The 25,812-nt window shown below is 35.6% G+C and overlaps 3 protein-coding genes across 12 annotated transcripts; 1 reads left to right on the forward strand and 2 right to left on the reverse strand.

The window, feature by feature from the left end:
• Positions 1 to 119: 119 nt before the first annotated feature.
• On the reverse strand, positions 120 to 1,645 carry LOC116160260 (protein mono-ADP-ribosyltransferase TIPARP-like). 6 transcript variants are annotated; one of them, XM_031473423.1, is made up of 2 exons: positions 1,514 to 1,645; positions 120 to 809 (listed from the first exon to the last, which is right to left on the reverse strand). In XM_031473423.1, the coding sequence occupies exon 2, from the start codon at positions 807 to 809 to the stop codon at positions 210 to 212; it is 600 nt and encodes a 199-aa protein (XP_031329283.1). In that variant the 5' UTR covers positions 1,514 to 1,645; the 3' UTR covers positions 120 to 209. The 6 variants fall into 6 exon arrangements, with proteins under 6 accessions (XP_031329283.1, XP_031329282.1, XP_031329281.1 ...); XM_031473422.1 differs by having other exon boundaries at positions 1,510 to 1,644; XM_031473421.1 differs by having other exon boundaries at positions 1,463 to 1,644.
• Positions 1,646 to 3,738: 2,093 nt separating this feature from the next.
• Positions 3,739 to 4,886, reverse strand: LOC116160264 (probable protein BRICK1-B). Of its 2 annotated transcripts, XM_031473431.1 has the most exons (4): positions 4,736 to 4,874; positions 4,583 to 4,686; positions 4,447 to 4,529; positions 3,739 to 4,397 (listed from the first exon to the last, which is right to left on the reverse strand). In XM_031473431.1, exon 4 carries the CDS (start codon positions 4,320 to 4,322, stop codon positions 3,750 to 3,752), a length of 573 nt encoding a protein of 190 aa, XP_031329291.1. In that variant the 5' UTR covers positions 4,323 to 4,397; positions 4,447 to 4,529; positions 4,583 to 4,686; positions 4,736 to 4,874; the 3' UTR covers positions 3,739 to 3,749. The 2 variants fall into 2 exon arrangements, with proteins under 2 accessions (XP_031329291.1, XP_031329292.1); XM_031473432.1 differs by having other exon boundaries at positions 4,246 to 4,397; positions 4,583 to 4,886.
• A 35-nt stretch (positions 4,887 to 4,921) lies between these two features.
• LOC116160263 (tetratricopeptide repeat protein 37) lies at positions 4,922 to 25,692 on the forward strand. Of its 4 annotated transcripts, none has more exons than XM_031473427.1 (19): positions 4,922 to 5,070; positions 10,864 to 11,096; positions 11,144 to 11,345; positions 11,394 to 11,748; positions 11,794 to 12,023; positions 12,076 to 12,375; positions 12,421 to 12,597; positions 18,339 to 18,499; positions 18,547 to 18,682; positions 18,735 to 18,919; positions 18,970 to 19,152; positions 19,201 to 19,415; positions 19,463 to 19,650; positions 19,772 to 19,979; positions 24,261 to 24,518; positions 24,565 to 24,718; positions 24,800 to 24,974; positions 25,022 to 25,213; positions 25,264 to 25,692. In XM_031473427.1, exons 1-19 carry the CDS (start codon positions 4,981 to 4,983, stop codon positions 25,540 to 25,542), a joined length of 3,921 nt encoding a protein of 1,306 aa, XP_031329287.1. In that variant the 5' UTR covers positions 4,922 to 4,980; the 3' UTR covers positions 25,543 to 25,692. The 4 variants fall into 4 exon arrangements, with proteins under 4 accessions (XP_031329287.1, XP_031329289.1, XP_031329288.1 ...); XM_031473429.1 differs by having other exon boundaries at positions 25,301 to 25,472; XM_031473428.1 differs by lacking the exon at positions 4,922 to 5,070 and adding an exon at positions 10,578 to 10,598.
• Positions 25,693 to 25,812: the final 120 nt, after the last annotated feature.

Raw genomic sequence — 25,812 nt, forward strand, 5'->3', positions numbered from 1 at the left:
ATCGCAAGACATTTATGAAAGATATATATGTGTAGGTTTCAACAAGATGGGGCAACAGCAGGAAAGGATTCAATGCGCAAAAGCTGCGATTAATTCCATCTAAAATTCAAAACCATGAATTGAGAAACTTCCAAAAGAATTTAATAATTATTGGTACATTCCTAAAAATATAATACCTACAATTTGCGTAACATCATAAACAATACAATTTAATAACCATAATCATATCTGCTATTGTAATACACAAAAATCTTTGGGTAAAATTCGTTATCATCATACTTGACGTAAACCTTTCCCTTATTTCCCACAGTAGTATCATTGTCATCTTTTGGTAGATTTACATCGCTATCAACTGGTTCAATCTTGCCGACGAGTACATCTGCAATTATCATTACGCGTTGTTTACGGTTATTCCACGATGATTTGCTGTTAGCGTACTTTGGAAAGGGCGAAAAACTGACACCTTTGCCAAATTTTACTCGTCTAGATAATCGCCAGTTTAAATTGCCGCTAGCAATAGATGACACATTATCTCTTGCAGTATCGTGAAATAATTCTAACACGCGGGTACTTTTTATTACTTCGTACTCTTCTTTTTTTAATAGATACTGAGCATATAGAAATGGGTTTTCTAGTTTATAAATGTCAGTAACGCCCAGGTTGAAATCGCCAGAGACCTTCCGTGCCCAGAATTGAAACTCATCACTCGTGTTATGGATACCAATTAGGTTGTAGTCAGTTGTAAAGTTGAATATGTTGACATTAGACCATTCTGCAGGTGCATGATCCGATATTATTTGCTGCAGCATCTATATAGAAAACCATTTATGTGAGATATATATGTTATACTTTTTTAAAAACAAAAACATTAATTTTACTTGCAAAATACTAGCTGTTTTCCAAAACTAAGTGTCTTTAAAATAAAGCATAGGTAGGTACTTAAAATATGGAAAAAGATCAAAACTAATCCGACCAAATCGGTAAATCAGTCACTACACTGGATGATAATTGATGAAACACTGCAGTTTACTGTTGCGTGTAAGTATTTATAAACGCAGTCACAAAGTGCAGAAGTACAAAGTAGGTATGGTACTTATGAGTTAACGTCATTGAGTAATTAAATATGACTAAGTACGTAACCACTGTGTTTAGTACATTGTAACTATGGATACATGTAAGCGGAATATTTTGTTAAAAGGGCGAAAGTCACGAATGTATAGGTATTATATAGTAATAATAAGCTATCAAGGTGCAGGAGTACAGCCCGAGGGCCTACAGCAGGTGGGGGGATTGATTAGTACTTAGGTACACAAAATTTGACATCCTTCAGATATTGATTGTTGTTCTCAAATGTTGTTATAGAAACGAATAACACAAAAATAATGTCCTTGAATTATAATAATTCCCTTGGACGTTATATATAGGTATTATTTACTCAATGATATTATAGTAATATACTTACATAAAAACTAATTTATTATTATGTCATAATAACATAGTAGGACATACCTACAATCTATTAATAGATAGTGGGACGCCATCAGAGACGCCACCATCGAATCGCCATCAAAGGAAACCGGCGCGACGAATGCGTCATGCGACTTATTCGATACGCTTTCTAGACTTTTCCAGAAGGTTTCGCATTTTTTCTGTGCAGTGTGATACGCAGACTTTCGGCAATTTTCTAGAAACGTTTGGTTGGCTTGCTATATAAGCAAATTGTATTTTAAGTAGAGTTCCGGTTCTATATAATAGCATTGAATAAAAACCACTTATTCAATGATAATAGTAATTTTCACGCTCTAGTTTAGATATATGATAAATTATCATGTTCATGTTTTTAAATTGTCTACAAGCATTGAATAATTTTTCACTCAACGGTAGATATAAGTGAGTGATAAATAAACGCTTCTTAAATATTCCTTCGTTAGGCCAAAGAGTATCCTCTTTAGTTAGACCATTGAATAACGAAAGACCCAATGTTTCTAGAACTTTGTAGGTATGTTCTTCTCGGCCTAAAGCATCGAGCACTCCTTTGTTATTTTGTGTTATAGGTGTTGCCTCTTTTCGTTGTCGTTTATTGCCTCGTTGTATATTTGGACTAGCGTAGTGTCAACATTAAAAAAAAATGATTGAAGAAAATTTAATGCTGAACGCCACTCGTTGTAGGCTATGGCTGTTCGTAAACAATCGACGAAAACTTCAATGAGGCTGCTTCACCAAAATGTCACTTCTTCTTAAACTTTGACTCTATACTCCGCTGATTCCTTGACTAAAATTAAAACTATCAAAAATTACGAAGAACTTTGTGTACACTAAGAAAGGCAAACTTGGCAACAAAATTTAAACCTTTTCAACGAACATCAACCCTGCCTCGAAATTAGCATTTTTTCGCTCATTAAAACGCATTCTTATCGCTAATAAATTACATTATCCTTTTAACAAAAGTAATAATGCCCATAAATGAAAACAAAAACTGTCACAAATGATTTAACAAAGCAAAGTTGATAATAAAATAACCGATAAATTGCCCTACATATGTAACAATTCCAATAAGAATTAATCTTTGAAAGGAAAAACAAACCACTTGGACACAACTAGAAACGCAATAATCATTTTGTGTTTGCACGTAAACGCAACAGAATAATTAAATAATTTACGAAGAAAAATGTGACTAACAATTGATGACCCGGTCATTAAAATTCAGGCGTCTAAACCAAACATCAACATCCACATTGACATTGTTTATATACCAATAGGTACATTTAAGTTGATTTCGTTTATAAAGTTGAATATTTGCTATCAATGCGATAGAATTTGCCTATTACAGGATTGTTTTGCCTCAAACCATCATTTACTAAATGCTTGGATCATACAGCTAAGGCGATATTTTTAAGAAAATTACGACCGTTTCAAATTTTAATAAAGAGTAGTACGAGTTATTATTTATCCCTTTTTCTTAAGAGGCCAGAAGAGGATTATTAGCTGTTGAGCAGCTGAGGCATATTAAAATAATCACATAATAATAAGAACCATAGCACACCCTATTTAATTAAGGTATAGGAAGCTTAACTATAGACAGAACCGAAACACTAGCCTATATATTTCACTGAGAAAGTTCTGAAAATAATTGATCTATCCTGTTTGCCTTATAAGTTATAAATGTTCGGAAAAATCTGTAAATTCCCAGAATAAGATTTAGCAACTTCTTTGAATTTGAGCAGGTATAGTAGGCACATGTACTTCTATGCATCATGTAAAAGTACTTGCAAAACATTTTTATTGCAGTTCCAGCGTTATCCTTGTATCAGGGTGTATCCTGATAGTGATCAGAATCTCCTATGTAGACTTCTTAGATGGATAGGTTACGAGGAGAAATTCATCCTATATTTTAACAAATCTTAATTTGTTGCAACCATTGAATAAGTAATTACTTACTCAATGTCGCAATAGGTTATTGGTAATTTTTCATGGCTAGGATGTCAAAAAATGTAAACTAGGAATCTACTTTTAAGATTTATTTATGAAAGTGCTTTACCAAATTCCATAGTAGTAGGCAAAGACATCTTTAGATAGCCCTAAAAATAAAAATAGGTACTACGTAGAAATTAATAAAATCAACACAGTATAAACTGGAAAATTAAGCACATTGCTACAAAAAAAGTACTGTACCCATTATTGGTATTTTACAATACAATCCTTGTATGTATATACAGCTATTCTATTACTAAATTTTGAACCCAATAGACTTATTTAAAAGTAATCTGACATTTAGGTAATTCCTTATTCAAATGTGTTAAAACGACATCTCTATTCTTAAGATAGGGAAAATCACCCATTATTAAAATGCTTAAATTATTTAAATTTGATAACGAAGTTAATCCCTCCTCTGTAATGTTCCCACAACTGGTCACTTGCAGAAACTTGAGAGTATCACGTAAAGTTTTCAGTAAAGGTAAAGCAGGATTTTCCAAGTACGAACATTTGTGTAAGGTGATCTTATCGATGTGCTTGCAACCGACAAAGTGTGGAAAGCCGTAATGGCTAATGCTTGAATTGGAAGCGTCGACTTCTTTGATAAGTAAGTGGGTGTCTTCGGAAGGTAAGGCGTTGTAATCGTTTAAAAAATCAGTCGATGTAGTCCATTTTACGGCAGCTCCGTTGCGTAGTAGCCATTCGGCACAGGTTCGATCACATCCTAGTAATTTTCGACGGTCTTCGTCGACGCTATTGAATATTTTATTTAACCAATGCCAGAGGTGTCTGGCAGGCTGATATTTGTTGAGAGTAACAATGTTCCTTTTTGGAAAAATGCACAGCATGTTTATAATTACTATGTAAAATAATGAGTAGGTGGATTGCGAGAAGGTTTATGTAAGAGTTTCACCTTTGGTTACCTAAAATCACCAGGTAGTATTTGAAGAGTCTAACAGTGTAAGGACTTACGCAAGCTTCCAAGTAGTCAATTTTGCGTTCCAAGGTAGTTAGTTTTTCATTTAACACAGCAAGTTTAGATCGACATGACATATCTAAAAATAGTTTGTAAATACACAACAGTTAAGGTTATTGCAGTCGTTGGTACCAAAAGAATTGAGGAAGTCCGTAATCTTTTTAATGCTAACAGTGATCACTTCGATATACTCGCGATTTGCCCAATCCTGTTGAATTTGCTTTTGGATAGCTTCTCTATGAGGAGCAGACATTGCAATTGCCTCACTATCACTACTTAACTTACAATTTAATTACCCTAAATTCTTCCTGCTGTAAATTTTAAAAGATCAAAAATTACGAAATTCCCAATGATATTTGTGATTCATAACAGATGGGGACTGCCGACTGTCTGTCTTGCTCTGACCTCTGAACTAGACTATGGAGTTCCTTCTCTAAACTCTAAAGTCACAGAATACATATAACGTAAACGTAACCTCAATTATTTGAATGTTTTTGTCTTGTCAGTTGGACAGATGAGTGATCTTTGAGATGTCTTCAAAGGAAATCAAATCATTGCTCAAAGAAGCGCGTGAGGCAATCAGTAAAAAGGATTTCAAACTGTCTTTAGAACTATGCAAGGTCAGTATCAGATTAGAGCTTTCCATCTATTTTTAGGTTATACTTTTAAACTAAAAAAATATTTAATCTGGTCCTAGGCAGCTGTAACTGAAATGTGTATCAGTTGTACCTTCTGCCATTGTTTATATACACTGTGTACTGTATAATTATTCCTTCTGCAAAAATTTTGTGTTGAGCGGATGGTAGTTGAATCTAAATACCACGAACATATCTTTTGAATGAGGTTGCTATTATGAGAGGCGTTCGAGAGCGAAACCACTTTTTGTAGTGTTGGTAATGCCTTAAGAAACTGTGGGAATTTTAGGTAAAAACAGTCTCTAAACTTTGGTAATATGTGGAATGAAGCGAAGGTAATGAAGTATAATGACAATCGAGATGACAATAAATAAAATTGTGAATAAAACTGATTATTATATTTGTTAGGATCAAACACAGATTTCACCCAACGATTGAAAAATAAGGTCAAAACACGTTCTGGCCACCACCATATTGACATTATTCGAATATCGTTTTCTAGCTGTTTAATGTAGCAACCAGAAAGCAGTTTTTTCTAGGCTATACAGGGTGTTTTTTTGGGAGCTTTAGTTAAAAGTTTCTGGGAAAGTAAAATAGGTAGGTTTTTGAAAATTTGTACTTAGGAGTTACTCTGAAGGCCGAATCGATGTAAAATATTTTCAAAATGGCCGCGCTTCCGGAAACACGGGAAGTAGATAGTAACTTCGTTATTTTAAATGGCAACCCCTATTTTTTTATTGCTTTTTTGGATTCTACGTGAAATTTCACTTCTTTTGATACCCATATGTCGATATCTACCATTTATGGTTATTTTGACTTGAAGAAAAAAAATGGCGGATGCAGATGGTACCTTGATAATTGATTACTTGCAAACGGTTGTAGTCATGGCAACCTATTTTTATCAGTGCATAGAGAATGAATAGGGCTTTCTTTTAGTGCACTTAAAAAAAGTTAAGTTGCGTACGACCGCCCCTATGGATATCCAAATTTATGAAACTTCAAAGACTAAAAACTCAGTTTTTTTTAATGGAATGACCATGTTCTTACTATTCCATGAGATAGAGAATCGAAATGGGCATATTTTGACAATACATGTTCCTATAGCTATCTTTAACAGTTTCTGATTTATTCCCATTTTATTGAATTGACACTATTTTTTTAGGATTTTCTTTTTAGTAGTCGGCCATGATTCTATAACAATTGAATTTTAAACAAATCTAGTGATACTAATCCATCACCCACTGTTATAGGTTAACATAAGTTTTTCAAAAATCGAAAAATGACTCGCAGTGGTTTCACCTATTTTGGAATTTAATTGTTATTTATGGTGAAATGGGCAGAATCGCGGCGCGTGCTTTCCGTACATTCATTCGAAAACTAGAACGAAATTGTATGAATTTTGGAAATTTTGTACCCCTAATGCACTACAAACCGTTGAAGCACAAGTTATACAAAGCTCTACAAGAGAATATTTAAGAAAATGAATTGAATTGCAAATGCAAGATTAACAAAATAAATTCAATGCAAAATATAAAAAACTTCGTTGAAACATTTTTGGTATGGAATTGTTGCTAGAACAGATATCGCATTACCTCTCTTAATTTCCAGACTTATACGTTGTTTAAGAAATTCAGTTGAACGACTCTGTTTAGATTTTTCAAAAATTTTCTGTCCTATATCCTTAATAAATGAGTTATTTATTAATGAATAATTTAGACTAGAACTAGAATCAGTGGTATTAAAGAATCCATTCCTTGATTTGTTTAAAATTCGATTGTTATAAAATCATGGCCAACTACTAAAAAGAAAATGCGAAAAAAAATGGCATCAATTCCGAGATCAATTCAATGAAATGGGAATAAATCAGAAACTGTTAAAGATAGCTATAGGAACATGTAATATCAAAATATGCCAATTTCGATTCTCTATCTCATGCAATATTAAGAACATGGTCATTCCATTTAAAAAAACTGAGTTTATAGACTTTGAAGTTTCTTAAATTTGGATCTCCATAGGTGCGGTTGTACGCAACTTAACTTTGTTTTAAGTACAGTAAAAGAAAGCCCTATTCATTTTCTATGCACTGATAAAAATGGGCTGCCATGACTATAACCTTTTTCAAGTAATCAATTATCAAGGTACCATCTGCATCCGCCATTTTTTTTCTTAAAGTCAAAATAACTTAAAAACCATAAATGGCAGATATGACATATGGGTATCAAAAGAACTGAAATTTCACGTAGAATCCAAAAATGCAATAAAAAATAGGGGTTGCCATTTAAAATAACGAAGTTACTATCTACTTCCGGTGTTTCCGGAAGTGCGGCCATTTTGAAAATATTTTACATCGATTCGGCCTTCAGAGTAACTCCTAAGTACAAATTTTCAAAATCCTACCTATTTTACTTTCCCAGAAACTTTTAACTAAAGCTCCCAAAAAAACACCCTGTATACATAAATCTTACTATTTAAACATTGTTTGTTTTTTGAATCTAAAGACATTTTCTTATATGGTTTCTTGTGCCAGAAATTGTGTAGTTACAGTTTCTTGCATGCATTTTTATACAGGGTGGTGCACGGTAAGTAGGAACATAGGGATTTAACATGGGAAATTAGTTTTATGCAATATTCTGCCCTCCTGTACATTTTACAGAAAAAACTGTAGAGTTTAAAGTTGTTCAGAATTAAAAGGTGCATACAAAACTGTTTTTACAAGTTTTATTAAGCTTTTGGTATACCCGCAAATTTAAAAATAAATTTCAACATTTCTGTTATTAGTAGCAATTCATACAACAAAAGTCATGGCGAAAATTCCAAAAAATTTATTACACAAATTTTGATTAACCCCTGAAATAAATCTTGGACACGAATAGAAAGATCTCACATGAAAACTATATGGGTCGCACTTTGGATTCGAATAAACACACAATTAATTGATTGGCAATGACTAAAATTTATTCCCATAAACATGACAGCATTTAAACAAAATCCTTGAAGGAAAAAAAAAGCTTACAAAGTTTGTTTGGACATATTACCCCGCACGCAAGCGGATGACAATTAAAATAAGATATCTTAAATTGCGTAAGCCCGGTTGCACCAGCCCGCGTCTTACCTAAGCTGAGCTCAGAGTTAAGCCCGGCTTAAGATGGAGTTGCGTTGAATTACCTACAATCGATAAGCTGTAGCTTGACTAAGATTGAAGTTAAAATGGCAACGCTGCTTGCTGTACGACGTGATTGGTTATTTTAAATTGGCCGTATACGTAATTAAGCTGTTGAGGTATACGTATGTTGTACGTTATCAATAATATCAAACGCGTTGACATCCACATCAACTGTAGAAATGAAAACACCACTTTTAACAAAATAATACGAATGTTGTAAGGATGACAACTGACAGATGACAAATACAGTCGTATTTTGAACGTTTACTTAGGTAGAGCTTTAGTCTGGCTGGTACAATCAGGTTTTACAGTTTTTTTCTTAATAATCCAAACAATTTGGTCATCAAAGATTTGTGATACTAGGCTCACACACAAATGTTGACAGCTTTTGAACTTCACTTTACGTTATAACACAGAATTAGCTAACAAACAAGACTGGCTTGATGAATAAGATCACAAACTTCTGGTAGCGGTAGAAACTTATGACTTTTAGTAAGAAAGAACCTTAATGAAAGGCCTCGCTGTGCTACAACCGCTTGCTTTTTCAACTCGACGAAACTTTCTGTAATCAGCCAACGTGCCTTAAACTTCTTACATCACTTTGGTGAACCTGCTTCTGCACAAATTGCCCGTGTGGCGCAGTTCAGTTAAAGCTGAACTGTGGTGCTAAGGGTCCCTGGTTCGAATCCGGGTTTGGGCATGGATATTTGTAAATGTATAGTGGGTTGGGTTGGTAGAGCAGTCTGAGCTGAAACCCCGCCCACTCAAAAATAAAGGCAAAATAAAATAAAATGATTAACTGCATCTTCAAGTAAATTCCAGCTTTTAAAGGGCCACAATTTCCACAATAAAATAATCTTTTGCAATGAAATATCCAGTAAACCGCCAATCACAAATAGTTTTGATAATCATAGCTTCAATTATTCTTTGTGTTTTGACCGAAATATAACGTCTACATGATGTTGTTTACACAACAGCATTAGTCCGGGAATCAGCGACCGTTTAGTCATTTCACAAAAGCTGAAAATATTTCCTAAGCTCTTTTTGATATCGCTAGTAAGTGAATAGACTTTCAGCTGGCGCATCTCCGAGGGTTAATCTTCAATGTTTACCTTGAAGTTTACAATGTAGGTATTTCTTCTGGCAGTAATTTCATGGTCGATTGCGATTGAAACCAAATTTATTTGTTTATCTACGACTAATATATGATGTGAGTATTATACTTACTTACGGTTTGTTCGGTATAATGCCATCCATTATTCCCTTATGGATTAATGACCAGGGATTAATAGCTCTTACGCCTTCTTGTACTCCAATCACAAAATTTCCTTAAATGTAATATCATCCATGGAAACAAAACATACGTCAAAAGTGTAAATGTCAAGCGGGTCGTGTATTGTTTGTGTATATTTTTTTGTATTAAAATGGATAAAATCTCAAGCTATTAAATTAGTCGTAGATAAAGTAGAGTACATTACTCGCAATAATGGCTATTATATTCTCGGAATTTTACTCCCTCGCAAGCGGCTCAGTTCTTAAATATTCCTCGAGAATAATACCTATATCATTATTGACTCGTGATATAATCTACTATTATTGTCTGACCATGGAATTATTGTCATAAGAAATACATTGTAAACTTCAAGATAAAAATTCAAGTGCCCCCCCCCTCCCCCAGAGCTGATTTCCGGACTAATATCTAACACAATTAGCTATGATTTCAAAGAATTTTTTTTTAATATTTTGGCAACCTGTCGTATAATAATTATATATTATATTTATATTTATATCAAGAAGGTAACGAAGAAACGCCCAAGCAAACACGACAATGCGCGACCCCAACTATACAAACCCCCACTGTCAACTTAAAACACATAAAACGTTGCCAATTTAGGTATAGTATTATTGGTTACCTAAGTGGCAGTAAGCATCTGATCTCGCATCTGATTATCATTACTTTTGTCAATAACTTTACATGTTATTTATACCGCTAGGTGACGGCTGTCAGGAGTGTTCGAGGGATTTGAAAATAGACGACGGGTATTGAGAGCATGTTGGATTTATGTTTCCGTAACTAATAAAGAAATTATAAGAATATTTTGTATTATTTTTCTACTAATAATTAGTCTCTCTTCTACTAATTATTAGTAGAAAAATAATACAAAATATTCTTATAATTTCTTTATTAGTTACGGAAACATAAATCCAACATGCTCTCAATACCCGTCGTCTATTTTCAAATCCCTCGAACACTCCTGACAGCCGTCACCTAGCGGTATAAATAACATGTAAAGTTATTGACAAAAGTAATGATAATCAGATGCGAGATCAGATGCTTACTGCCACTTAGGTAACCAATAATACTATACCTAAATTGGCAACGTTTTATGTGTTTTAAGTTGACAGTGGGGGTTTGTATAGTTGGGGTCGCGCATTGTCGTGTTTGCTTGGGCGTTTCTTCGTTACCTTCTTGATATAAACGCTACAGAAGGTATAATCACCACCGTCCCACATGATAACCGCGTGATGGTCAAATTATCTATTTATTTGTCTATATGTTGAGTATCATACTTTAATAAAGTAATCTTATTTTATGATCTTCTTTTTTCTTTTAGAAAATTTTGAGCTTGGACCGGGAGAATTATATGGCTCTGGTCTTTGTGGGATTATCACTACAAGAACTCGGCTTAAACGATAAAGTTATCCCAACGTTCAAAAAGGCAATTCAAATATCTCCGAAGAATGCACTAGCTTTTAATGGCTTAGCAAATTATTTAGAAAAATTGCAAACTGACGAAGCTCAAGCGGAACTAATTTCCATTTATGTTACCATACTGAACTTGGAAAGGTGCGTATTGTATGTTTCACCACTGTTTTTTAATTCTGTTGTTGCAGCGATGATAAGAAATTGAATGAAGTTTGTGAAAAACTGGGGGCGCTATCCATTTCTGACAATCACTTTACCGATGTGTTGGAAGCTTTGCAGAAAGTTGTTAGCAATGAAAGTGTTACAAGTGCTACCCTAGCAAGTGCATCGGTTGCTCTTGCAAATCTTATTTCTAAAAGAAGCAATGCAACTCAATCAGTGTTGGATGTGGTAAGGTGACTTCAGAGCCCTTTTTGCACCTAACCTTTAACTTTACAGTATGAAGCAGCTTTAAAAGTAGTGCTGAGCAATGAACATCTTATAACAAGACAGTACTATTCAGAGTATGTAAAAACACTGTATAAAAATAAGCGATACAGTGCGCTTTTTAAAGTAGGCAAGGAAATGTTTAACTTGTATAACACAGATCTAAGTTCTATCAAATGGATGTGCCAGGCTTACACCGAGCTAGCAATTGAGCAGAATGATATGTGTAAGGAACAGAATGAAATTGAAAAATATTGCGATATTCTCTTGAATCTGGAAGCAAGCTCTTCTGTCGGATTAGGAACTAAAGCTTTATTTTTGTATGAAAATAAAAATTTCTTAGCAGCGGTTGATTTACTGAAGCAAGGTAGGCTAAACGTTGGTGTGGTATTGTTGTAAAGTTTAAGTTTAGTTACATACTCAAGACCGGATTGGTCACATATGTGGGTACTTTTGGGTTTGTGTTACTTGGACTTGCATATGTACAACAACGCCAGCAGGACAAGTCTTACTGCACAACAACAGTGCAATGACCACTCAAGTATGGCATTAACTAAACAATTAGATAAACTGCTTCCACAAGTGCTATCCAGATCTACTGAAGACGAATATCTGGAGAAAGGAGTCAATTTTTGTCTTGATGTATGCAGGTACCGTTGCTGTGTTCTTATAAATACATTTTAAGTACTTTTAGAAATTGAAAAACGCTGCGAATGTGGCGACCATTTACATACCATTAATCCGGTGTTATATAAACTTAGAAAATTTTACTCAAGCAAATTTGTTTCTTTCCAAACTAAAAGATATGTCAAACGAGCCCGCGATGTTTACTTTGCTTAATGCTCAATTGCTACATAAACAAAAGCATCACCAGGATGCACTGGATCTGTTATTAAAGGAAGATAATAATGATATTTCAGAATGGTGGTATGAAATTGGAACTCTCTACTGGGATCTGACGTTATTTGATAAAAGTTTGATACCTTTTTTGAAAGTGAGTGAGCTACTAATAATACACGCGCTAAATTACCATTTGTAGGCTGCGAAACTTGATCCTAACTGTTACATATACTTTTTACATCTCGGCCACTACTACCAAAAGTTTAATGATGTGGACAAAGCAAGACGTTGTTACGAAAAGGCGTGCGCAATGAATGACAAGTGCATTGAGGCCGTCGTGGAACTTACTAAAATTTATAGGTCTCAAAAGAATTGGGTAACGTTCTTTAAATTTATCTGTAGGTCATAAGGTTCGCTCTAAACTTTGGTTTAATCTGTGGTTGTTTTGTTGTGTAATTAAGGATGTCTTTATGTTAGATACCATTCAGCTATTTACAAATGTTTATGATCTTATTGGCCAGATATACAGGGTCACACTTTAAAAAGGTTCAAGGATTCATTTTTCTTTTTACCCTGTAAGTTTAATCTTTCAATCTGCGTCCATATTTCAATCAATTTTCTTTTGGATAATTTTTTTTGTTTTCTCAATTACCTCAGCTTCTTCCTAATTATGGTTCATTAATTTTCAGTACTCCGTCCTTCCTTTTCTTTCTTACTTAACATTCAATAATTTTTTTCCAGTGTAAACCTTCGTGGGTACCTCTTAACCCTCTCGTTAACCATGGATTCCTTTTTTTATCACCTCGCAACCCTCCCTTAAAAAACTGATAAACTTTCTATGTGTATAACTCTAAATAAATATGTTTCATTATTAAGCGGCAAAGCAAAGCGATGCAAGCTTTATAGGGGAGTCAATGGTGTTCGTCTGGCCGTGAACACGATGACTACCAAACGCTTGGACCGATTCGGTTCAAACTTTGCACGCCTTTCTGTCTCTGCCAAACGCTTGAACCTATTTGGTTCAAACTTTGCTCAGTTGACCCATATGCCACATGTAACAAGCCTATTGAAAATGACATCCACTGACCCGGTAGGCTCACATCGAGGTGCTCTGCCGCTTTTTTAGATCAGCTTTAGGGGTTTATTAAGTAATGCCATTGAAAAAGTGGGATTAGATTTTGGGTTTTTGAGGCGGTGGGGTACAAAGCGCATGCCCTCTCGCATTTAAGCATACTGTACAGCCACTGGACGATCAGGCCAAATGATGCAATTTCATTGGTCCGCTCAAGGACGGGCGGCGATCCGAATGAGACCGATAAGAGCTGTCTACAATCGCGCAATAATCAGGTGTTCGTTTTAGCAGTGTAAATTATGTTGAATTGTATTATTGTTTTGTCCAAATAAAAAAATAATATGAGCCGTTTTTTGCTTCAAATAAGTGATGATATAGGTATTACCAGACGCTTTTAAAAATAAAATCGTTACATTTGGCTCACGGCACTGATGATAACAAAATTGTAATTCGAAGCAATATAAAGACATTTTGATGAAATTAATATGAGTTTGCCTTCTGGTAGGCCATCCACAAAAGGTACAAGAAAACGTTCTAGGAATTTTCAGTTGTATATCAACCTTAACAGACCCAATGCTAAATCCCTCTGACAAAATCATTATAATAATGAATTAAATGTACTTCTACGTTGCCATGACGCCACAGTGTTCATAAGCACTCGTGGTATTACCTCCAAATATTAGGTATCCTTGCTCATTTTGAAATTTAGGAAACGGATAATGTACATTTAATAACTACACTTCGACGCGCGTTGTTCCTCTATTTCATTTGACCAATGAAATTGCATTATTTGGCTTGATCGTCCAGCGACTGTACAGTATGCTTAAATGCTGCCCGCTCTACTTACAACTTTTCTATCCCATATAAGTTTATTTGCGATATAGGTCTAAAGTTCACACTATTTAAATAAAAAAATTGTTGCTAATTGTGTACTACGCAACAGTACAGTCCCTTCTAAACTATGTAATAACTATATAACTTTTCGTTCAACATTGGCACGATCCTATTCTGGAAATCGCTCGCATCTTAAGAAAAACATATATTGTAGATCGAGACAAGATGTGCTGTGACCGGCAATCTTTCCTGACGAGAGTTATATATAATGTTCTACCCGAGCACTAGCAGTTCAGTGGCAGAATTCTGCATGAAAATTAATTTTTACTTAACCAAAGTTATTACACCATCAATGAATACATTTATGGTTGTAAAAACATGTGATATAACCACAGGTGATATTTTTATATTTATCAGTATACAGGGTGGTGACTTGCGTAACGCATCATAGGGATTTCAATGTAAAATTCATAACATGCGATTATTGGCTCCCCAAATTATTTTATAGCAAATATGTATTAAGGTTTTTTGTAGGAAAAAAATTTTTACGTCAATCAACCCTATTAGTTTTCAATTTTTTGCATAATAAAGACGGAAAATTGGAAAATAAAACCCCCACTTTTTCAATAATCTGTGATGCCATGGAATTTTATAATACAAAAACTACGCCAATATCCGTCATGCCATGGAATGTGCTATAAAACAAATCAAATTCTATCAAAAAGTATTATATTTAGAACAGCGAATTCAACTGAAAGAAAGACCAAATTACTAAAAACGGTTTCCTAATATAACAATTTACAATAAACGTTCGAATAAGTCACCATTAACTGCAATACAGTAACCAAGTCGATCATAAAAGCCATTTCGAACTGCTGCTAATTGATAACTGGATATCTTTTTGTTTTGGAAAATTCCATGGCATCGCAGATTATTGAAAAAGATGGGGGTTTTATTTTCCAATTTTCCGTCTTTATTATGCAAAAAATTGAAAACTAATAGGGTTGATTGACGTAAAAAATTCTTTCCTACAAAAAACCTTAATACATTTTTACTCTAAAATAATTTGGGGAGCCAATAATCGCATGTTATGAATTTTACATTGAAATCCCTATGATGCGTTACGCAAGTCACCACCCTGTATATTAGAAATATCTCGCCATTTTTATTTATTTATTTATTTGTATTTACTGTATTGTTCAACTCTACACTTATATTATGGACGCCGCCTATGTACTCAGTACGTAAATGGGAAAAAGAAGTCAAAATAAAAACATTAAAAAAAAAGTTACAAAATTTCATGTTTATATAGGTATTTGTATACTTTTTTTAATGGAACACCGTATATTTTTTTGTGTTGTCTTTGCCACTTATTCACCAATCTTTAACTTTCATTAATAATGACACTATCTTCAATTGTTTTTGAAATAGCACGACATTCATGATTATTTATGCATGTCTATGCATGATATTTCAAAAACTGTTGAGGTGGCGGATCGCAAAATCAAGAAGTTAAAATGAATTTTATATAGAAAATAAAACACAAACAGAATCGTACAAAGCAGACACGCAATGAGAATGATTATTGTTATTATGCCATTAGCATACTTTGCGGGCCACAAGTCGTTTACAATTAGTGCTGTGCAAAAAAACGATTAATTGATCAATTAACCGATAAATTGAAAAAATTATCAATTAATCGATAATTACAATTAATCGATAATTAGTCATTTAAAAGTAGTGCTTTGCAAAAAACAATTAACTGATAACATCGATAACTATCGATTAATAGCTAGTCGATAAATTAAAAAAAATGGTCGACTAATCGATAATTTATCGAAAATTTTAAAGGATTGGTCGATACATCTATAATTACCGATAATCTATCGATTAATCTCACAACTAAACTAAGAAGATAGATAATTATCGAGAGAATTTTTAATGACATAAACCTGAGAACTCCATTTTCAATGTTTATACCAGTTTACTTGAAACAAAAGCGATCAAGTAAGAGCATTGTGGAGGTGCCATGATCACAAATCACAACCTACTTCTCTACTCATTTTTGAGGATTATCGTCCACTTGATCACCTTTGATTTCAGAAAACTTCAGCATACCCTCGAGCATACCTACCTACAGTTGTTTTCATATTTGTCAAAAGATGTTTTTATTTAAATTATCTCTCCCAATACCAATACAAAAAAGCAAAAATGTTAGCGAGCGTACGCATGGATTATACCGATTGAGAATGTATTTATATCGATAAGATTTATGAAAAAGTATCAATAGTTTTCTCTTGATAATTACTGCTACTTATCTATTAGTCGATAATTATCAGAGATCGACAATTTTCGACAAGTGTCAGTAATAATATTATCGACAGCTAACAATCATTATCGATAATTATCCAACGTTATCGATTATTATCGAAAGTTATTGATAATTATCGATAGTCATCAATTAACGATTAATCGATAATTATCAGACTAAACAGACTTAAAAATTTCATTTATCGCCCAGCACTATTTAGGAATAGATAGAGCAACTAAACATTAAATTCACCCCTCGACTCGAGGGTCGCTGTAACGCAGTTACGCAATTACACAGCCCTGAAGACGCCCTACACCTCAGATGCTTCGGTTTCGATAATGTCTTTGTTAGGAAATCACGCATTCTATTAGTGCCACATCTCTACTGCATGGTCTCCTTTCAATGTCAGCGAAGTGTCGAAGCCACAGTGCCGCTTCGTCCACGGTATTCTTGACCCGCTCCTTTTCTCCCAAAAATCTCACATCGCGCGTGATGAGGACTTTTCTTCTCTTAGTTGACTAGATTCGGTACGGTTTTGATTCGTTGGCGTGGCACTCGCGTTCACAAGATTTTGGCGTTTGGAATGGTCTATCGCGAAATAGTTCGAACTCTTTGCACAAATATATTGTCGCGCCACTGTCGAAACCCGTAGACAGACGTTGTTGACGCGCTTCCCGCTACCACCTTTATTCTTGTTATGGCACTCAGAAGCCTTGTGACCTAGTTCAGGGCATTTGAAGCAGCACAGCACCGGAGTGTCCTTGTGTTGTCTTTTATTCGCCTGGGATTTTCTGCCATCCCGTCGTCGGCCGTCCTTATTCGCCATCATAGCGCCGGATACGTCACCCCGCGTTAAAGGGTACGAATATAGTGCATCGACGCGACAGGAGGCAAGCGACGCGACGAGCGACGAGACGAGAGAATTATAGTGAAGCGTCGCGATTTTTACCTTTTTAAAGTTGAGTTTGGGTAGTTGTCGAGATGCATTCTGACAGTGAGGATGAAATTCTGTTTGATAATCCAGCATTGCGTTTGTTATTAACAATAAGAAATAGAGAGTGTGCTGTACATCAAATAAACCAAGAACGGCGTAAAGTTGGACAATACCATACTCTATTTCTGACACTGAAAAATCATCCAGATAAATTTTTTGAATATATGAGAATGGATATGTTCACTTTTAATTATATTCTTGATAAAGTGAATTAATTAACTGTTCAGTCTGCATGGTAGGTACTGTTGACACAGGCGTTCACAAGGAGTCAAGCACCTACCTGCCGCGCGCATGTCGCGCGGTAAGAAATGCCAAATCTTAATCGAGTCTCGTCGCTTACTTGTCGTTTTAACGACAACGTGTCGCTTATATCTTCACTATACACGCTACGGTTTGGAATACGTTAAAATAATTCAGTCTCGTCGCTTGCCTCCTGTCGCGTCGCTGCACTATATTCGTACCCTTATACTGCCGCGCGCGATGATCCTGCGCGCGTCGATATATTCAATCATTTTGAGCGCAGAGCCTCCGGCTCTTGCATTCAATGGCACAGCGAAATACGTCGAAACTGGAAGGCAAACTGTGTAGTAAGACGATCGTCAACAAGTCCGGGTTGGTGACGTCCATAAAGTTCAGCTTGAACCAGACGTAGAATTAGAATTTTGAACCAAATACAGGGTGTTCAATTTAAAAGCGTGTAAGGCCCCTTACTAGGTGATCGCGCCCTGTATAATTTAAAATATGCACAATATTAAGATTATCATACAGAAACACAATCTCGCCAACTCTTACTGATTATATTGGCACTCGATTAATTTGACGTAACGCCCCACAAACAACTCGGCAATCCTTGACGTTGTGAAATAATAGTTATACTAATCCATATTTCATATTGGGGTGTTACAGGATGCAAACGCTACCTTATTACAAAATTTAACCGGTAGTGCCCTCAATACTGAAAATAAATGGGCTTGGCTGCAGTTGGGCTTAAATTTCTTGGAGCAAGAAGATTATACAAATGCCACCGACACATTGAGATGTGTTGTACGTGCGAATCCAAATGATAGGTAATTATTATGCGATCTGACGTTCCTTGAAATCCTTGTTTTGTTAGCTACTGTTGGGAAAGTTTGGCCGACGCGTATATGGCGAGAGGTGCTTATACTTCAGCTTTAAAATCGTACCAAAAGGCTACCGAGATTCAACCGAAATCACTGTATCCACTATTGCAAGTTGCCAACATAAAAAAGGTATCTGCTCTGGCGCTTTGGGTTTCGATTGTAATCGACAATTGCTTTGTAGAAACTAGGCGACTTTGTCGAAGCCCACTGTGATTATGAGTCAATTCTTCGAAGTAATAAGCATTACGTGCCTGCATTGAAAGGCTTAGCCGAGACTTGCATAATGCAAGCTAGGCAATTTACAAGAGATCAGCGGTTGGGAATTGCGCGAGACTACGCTGAGAAGGCATTGGATATGGTTACAGTGTATGGTGCAACTGCCATTGGGGTGTGTTAAATAAATGATCACGTTTCAGTGGAATTCGCCAACAGAATGATTTGTGTTGCCTTTGGAAATTGGCTGGTGACAGTTGTGTTTTGATTGCGAAGTTACCAGATAAGTACTGTTGCGCTTTAGCCTTAAAGGCGCTGGCTGAAGGATGCGCGTCAGAAGAAAATGTTGTTTTAGAACGCGAGGAGTTGCTTTTATTAGCCGAGCGGTACCTATGCAATCAAACAACGCTAGCATTTGTAAAGTTTTATTTTAGTTGTTATCATAAAGCTCTGTCGATGATGGATGTTCAAACGATGCTTTGGTATGATTTGGCGTCGTGCTTTGTGTTACATGCGCATTATTCTGATGATAAAGACAAAGCAGAGAAATATTATTCCAAGGCGGCAGATATCTTGGAACATTGTGTCTGTACAGAAGCTTCATGTTGGCAATTTTGGAATTTAATTGGCGTTATAGCTTTTAAAAGAGGTTTGTCGAGTACCTTTTATACAGTTTATTTAGAGTTGGTTTGGTAGATAAAAAAGATTATGCGTTGGCTCAACATGCACTTATAAAGGCAGTTACTGCAGATGATGGCAGTGCGGTGGCTTGGTGTAATTTAGGAACTTTATATTTGGTTTTGGAAGAACCAAAACTGGCCAATGAAGCATTTTCACAAGCACAACGTGCAGACCCTAATTACGTGAACAGTTGGATTGGACAGGTGAGATTTTATAATTTATATGTGCAAAGGGTTATGTACAACTGAGTGAAATTTACAATAATTTTCCTGCTCAGAATCTACCACTGGTATAAACTCACGTTACTTATTTTATTTGCATCAGGCTTTGATAGCTGAGAGTATGGTTATGGATGACGCTATGGACCTATTTAGACACAGTACACAATTAGGATTTCACGTGGAAGGTGCTATTGGTTATGCAAATTGGGTTTGTCAAACACTTCAGAATATGAAGCCGCGTGTTGAACTCTATTCTATTCATAATATGCATGCCATTCCTGTTGCCTGTGATGCTATGACTTGGTATACAGGTAAGTTTACATACATTTACCAGGATATTGAATTTAGAGATAAGGATGAACATAGTGTTACTACTCACTTTTGGGACCTTTGTGCTGCCTCCCTGTGATTAAGTCCTGCTGTTCTACAGCATCGCTCTACAGTCTCGCCACACTAACCTTGATTGTTTGATATTTGCTGTAAGTAGTACCTACGATCCCTATTTTTTGTACTCTGTGAAGGGCACAATTTGTAATAATATCTAGGGTGCAGTCAAGTGCGCAACTTCCGCCAAAACTAAATGAAACCCCATGGCACATGATCGTCAAGTAAAAAATTACAAACCTGTCAGGACCAACGTTGTGTTGCGAAAGGAGTTGCTTGAGGAGGTCTGTGTGTTACACAGTAAGATAGTGGCAAAATACCACTGTCTTGTATAGTCATGATAAAGTTCAGAGGGCAACATGATAATAAAATATTGCATTGTTTGTATTCGAGCAGGGGGAGAGGGAGGGGAATGAGTGGAAATTTAACCTTCTATCTGACTTGACTTTTCGGGCCAGGCGAAAGCAGGTCTAGGACTGAGTCCCATAGGCGGGTGCAGTCGCTGCCTACCGAATCAAGAGGAATTTTCACATTCTCTACTTCTCTACTAAGGAGGGCTAAGGTTTACTCTTTTTATTTTGACTCGAGAAACCAATTATGCTGTCTGTCAACAAAAGCATCATCATTTACTAATTCGTATCGTATGGGTGGCAGTACGATAACAAATTCAACAACTATATTGCGCCCTCACATAAAACAATCAAAATCCCCCGACCCATTGCACAAGCCGATAACGAAAATCATAATTGAATTTCAGTCACCTTTCTGTTAGTGTTAACATTATAAAAGCTATAATGTGGAAAATTCCACTACAAGTAAATACGTACACAAAATATTACAAGATAGGTACTCTAAATTGTAACAACGCCCTGTATATTAATCTTAAATGAAAGCCACCCACACTAGTGGAAAGGTTTCACTTTAACTGCGTAAAATTATTGGGATACTGTCTGTCTTGTGAGATCTGTAGCGTTGGTCTCAAGTTAAAGTAAAAAGCTCAAAACTGCTATCATTTGTTGATAAAAAAGCTTTATTTTTGGTTTCCATAATGAAATTAATAAAGTCAACGAAATAGGTTTTATTGTTTATCCTATGATGATGGAATGAAACGATTGAATAAATAGTGTGGAGAATGTTAGAGAAATGATTAAAAATTACGACAGTGTGGGCCCAATGTTTTGCAGTCTGTTACATTTGTTCTATATTTCATGAAATCCGTGTCGCTAAAATTAATACCTAAGTTTAATACATCATCACAGAGAAGAATCTTTGTTACCTAAAGAGGTGCAGGCTGAAAGCTAACACAGAATCATTTTGTGCGGATTGATGTGCTTCGCATACAAATCTCATTTTGCATACTTTCTCCTTAAGATGCATAGCCTCAAATGCCATTTCGGTTAAATCGGCTCTAGAATGCATAATGAAGGCTTTAGTGATTTTTTCAAGAACTTACTTTTTAATAATCGACTTAAAGAAGTCCATATTTCCAAATAAAGAAACTCCAATGCTTCTCGCAAAATTAGATGTGGTTCCATAGGTGGATTGAGTGGGCGTAGGATTGCGAATTGTGGAATATCTGTGCAAAAAACTCGGGCTGTTCATAAATACCTTTTTTTGGAAATAGTCCAATGGGGGAGCTCCATATTTGTGGTCGTCGTAGATTACTTTTGTGTCATGACAGTTACATTTATCTGCAATCTTTGTTTGATACACCCATAATTTAACAGTGACTTACCTTTACTACTCACGTAGTACAAAAAGGCAAAAGCCTTTCCTGCTAAGACCCAGAAACTTATAAACGTGCCAATTAGAAATATAATCTTCACTTTGATTGCCAAAAAAACCCAATACTGTATAATACCATCTTGGATGCTCGTTGTTAGTTAAATGTTATACTAAGAATAGTACTTACGGTGGAAATGAAATGGGTACTTGAGAGGATTTTTTCTGCTTACACCAACTTCATTCTCTTGTGATGCTGTGCAGCAACTAACAATAACAAAGACGAAGATTATGGAATGAAACATGTTAATTGTACTAACTGTGTATAGTACTCTGTTACTTATATACCTATGTTGTCCAAACTACAATGTTTATTTTCTAATTAGTGGTGCAACACTTTTATTTTTAGATCATTCACATTTAGTAGGCCAAGAAAATTGGTTTGTTTATCACAAGGTCATAAGAAATTTTAGAGAAACTGCATTAAGTACTTTTTTGTTGTATGTGAAATATTTGTTTTCTCTAGCTTTTCACGTCTATGGTAGCCCACCGTCTCTCACAAATTCATCTATGGAAATGTTCGTTTGTCATTTTGTTATTGTTATTGTTACTTTTATCATTACAATACTCATTTCCTCCTAAGTATATTAATTAAAGTTGATCTCTTTAATTCTTCTAAAGAATCTCATTTCTATTTTTCTTTACTTTCTGATGTTTTTTCTAATTAGCGTCACTTTCACATATTAGTGACTTTCCTTATGCTTGTGTTTTGATTGCTGCGGACAACGAATGTTTGACTTATTCTTTTTCCGCATCAACCCCTGTGAAAAGCATGTCTCATCGTTATGTGTTTAATTATCAGTACCCTGTGTCTGTTCCTGCACGTTTGTATAGCGTCATTCGCTGCATTTGGCATATGACAGAGAGACAGCAACAAATAGGGGTGGTCACTATAGGAAGTACATCGTTTTCTAGGTCCGCAAACTCTACGTTACCCATCTACAGGGTACATAGTTCTACAATACCTTTTAAAATTAAAACCTTTAATTTATAAACATATGCCAACTGTCAAAACTAACAAAAACAAGATATTATCCAAATAAAGTCAGGGCCCTACTGGGTAATTTTAAAAACTTTACTTATTTAGCCAACTACCGAAAATAGATTTTCTAAATAAATAAGAAAATAACATTCTTGTTTCACAATCTACCAGTGGTGCACTGACAAAAAATTCAGGGGTCGAAAAAGGAACATGACCCTTGAAAAAACAACACCCTGTAGATTCTCCCTATCATTGACTTAACCAACGATGTAAGCCCTTCAGCGTACCTAACATATTTCAAATTTGAGCGTAATATCTCAAAAACTGCAGGAAATAGAAGGAATAAAAAATTTGAAATTTAACACCCTGTAGATCGGTAACGAAAAGTTTGCGGACCTATGTTTGTTATAAAACTTTTAGTCATACAATAAGCCAAAGAATTAGCCGCTTGCATATTTACATCATGTATATTTCTGTGCCCCACGTTGGGCACCAAATACAAATGTGCAATGGCACTAAACTACAAGGAGATTATTTAAACAAAATTGACAACTAATAATTCTAATAAATCGTTATTTACGTCAAAGTCAGAAAAATGACAGATTACTGGCGAGGAAATATTGAAGTACAAGGCGTCTTTGGGGCGAATACTTTAATTTCCGAGTTTCATATAGAACTTTTGGTTGTTTGTCAGTGATGATTATAGGCATTTGGCAATGTGACAGGTGCGGCAGGAAAAGTGATAGGGCGGCCGGTGAAGTAACAGGTGTAGCTGGTAAAGTGACAGGCGGCAGGAAAAGTAATCTGGTCTGCCTCTGTCGTGGAAACTAACACTTACCTGACATAAAGTAGGCATGAAAATTAAGGTTTCATGACGATTTTGGATTAAAAAAATTGATCTCGAATTCAGCTAACATGATCGAATCTTTTGGCCTCAAATCTCAAATTAAACCAACTTTTAAAAAAAATTGAAATGCACATACAGGGTGTCCTATAACTATTTCAGGTGCCGAAATCAAATAAAACATCCGCTTACACAACAACGTTTATGCTAGCATTTTCCCGCGACTTCGCACGCACTTGATCCCGTTCCCATGGGAATTTCTGAGTACACCTAAATGTCAAGTCTCTATCTTCCACAGTTTCGACTAAAATATAAAATCCGGTTTTTTCCCTTTCCTGTAGGAATTTCGCGAGATCCTCTTTTAGTGCCCCCTACAATCCCTTACCTTTGAATAAGTATTACTTATTTAATGCCCGTACCTATACACATTTTTCTCATTTGAAAACCCTCACCATTATGTATATAGGTTTTCCACATTTTCATGAATAGGGGCCATGATAGTCCTATCCACTAGTCAGGAGAATTAGACTGTACAGTTACAAAATTTTGTTTGGAATAAATGTGTGAGCGAAAGCTACTCAAGTTTTTCTTTGTTTGCAGAAACATTCACGGATGATCCTTGTGGTTGGAATATGTTAGGATTATTAAAAGGTCGCATGGGATTAAATTCGGAAGCAACTTTGGCATTTCGAAATGCCCTACGACTCAGTAGAAAGCAGACAAGAGATAAAGTTGCCATTAATTATGGGCACATACTTTTTAAGTCTCGTAACTACAAGGAAGCAATTAAAATGTTTAATAACGTCGAAGAGGCGACGTTTAATAGCGGAAGTGGTTTGGCTCTTTCTTTGTTTAAAGGTTTGCTTCTTTTATGTTATAAACTGTACTCTGAGGTGTTTCATAGATGAGCAATACGAGGAATCGTACGAAAAATATGATCAGGCTTTGCATTGGTTAACTGAGGAGGAGGGTCACCAGTCGGATTTATTGGTCGCCTTAGCTTCAATTGTTTACATGTTTCAGGGTCCCGATCCGGCGAAAACGCTCTTATTTCAAAGGTACTTTCAAATTTTGTACTGCAATTTAACGGCCTGAATACAATTTTCATCACTGATCTACAATTAACCTTATTTTTTTAGCACTGAATTGAGTCCACCATCTTCATATGGGTTTTATGCTACCTTATCATTAGGCTTATTACATGGCGATCCAAACTTGGCCAATCTTGTTCTTAAGGAATTACACAAGATGCGTGATGTTCCACAGTGCCTGCCCCACTATGCGACCCTGGTTTGCCACACATATGTGTTACAAGTTGTATCTCATATATAGGAAGTAAATGGTGAAGTTAGTGATTTTAGGGCCAGCATGAAACCGCAATTAGAGAAGTATCCAAGCTAATCCATAGACATCCAAATCAAGCATCTTTATGGTTGACACTTTCCATTTTATTGATACGTTCGTATTCTAAACGTTCCCAATCCATAGCAGCCGCAGCCAGATGTGCTCAGCAGGCGGTAAAATTGGGACGAGGCCATATCGATGTAAAAAAGGTAATTTCTTGGACAGTATTACTGAAACTTAAAGTCTTTTAATTTTTAAGGTGCTTTGTATTGCGTCATTGGCATCATTTATTGCGGGTGACCACCAGCAGGCATTGAAGTCGGCGCAAAAAGCTATACACTGTTACCCGGATGTCGCAGAATGCTGGGCAGTTTTTATCCAGAGTGTTATGGTTTTACAAAACAAGAAATCAACATTTTCGCATAAGGAGTGGCTACAAAAATGCGTTAGACATTTTAAAGAAAATTTGGAAAGCTCAAAGTTGCTAAGTACGTGGTTAGATAAAATTATTGTACCAAAGATGATGAATATGCGTTAACAAAGATGTTTGGAGGACAGGCAGAATAAGTGTTTGAAATTGGTTATATTATTATTACCTACGCAAAGAAAGGTTCCGAGCGTAAAGGGTAGGCAAAGGTAAGCGTGCGATAATTGTATTTGCTATGTAGTCAATAAAACATTCAGCGAATTAAGGGTATCTAGTTTTCATTGTTTTTGGATCAGAGATTAATTCTTTTATGCCATTTTGACACTTTATACCTATAACACAACTATTGTAGACTGAGCACAGTAGTAGCCCTAGTTTTGG

The sequence above is a fragment of the Photinus pyralis genome, unplaced genomic scaffold (genome assembly GCF_008802855.1).
Source record: "Photinus pyralis isolate 1611_PpyrPB1 unplaced genomic scaffold, Ppyr1.3 Ppyr1.4_LG1, whole genome shotgun sequence".
Taxonomy (NCBI): Eukaryota; Metazoa; Arthropoda; class Insecta; order Coleoptera; family Lampyridae; genus Photinus; species Photinus pyralis.

Excerpts from the sequence above, each read along its gene's own strand:
- LOC116160260 (XM_031473423.1), bottom strand. The coding sequence starts at position 809 with ATGCTGCAGCAAATAATATCGGATCATGCACCTGCAGAATGGTCTAAT.
- LOC116160264 (XM_031473431.1), bottom strand. The coding sequence starts at position 4,322 with ATGCTGTGCATTTTTCCAAAAAGGAACATTGTTACTCTCAACAAATAT.
- LOC116160263 (XM_031473427.1), top strand. The coding sequence starts at position 4,981 with ATGTCTTCAAAGGAAATCAAATCATTGCTCAAAGAAGCGCGTGAGGCA. Across the intron at positions 11,346-11,393 it reads CTCAATCAGTGTTGGATGTG|TATGAAGCAGCTTTAAAAGT; the intron begins GTAAGGTGACTT and ends TTAACTTTACAG. Across the intron at positions 24,975-25,021 it reads GCCACACATATGTGTTACAA|GGCCAGCATGAAACCGCAAT; the intron begins GTTGTATCTCAT and ends TAGTGATTTTAG.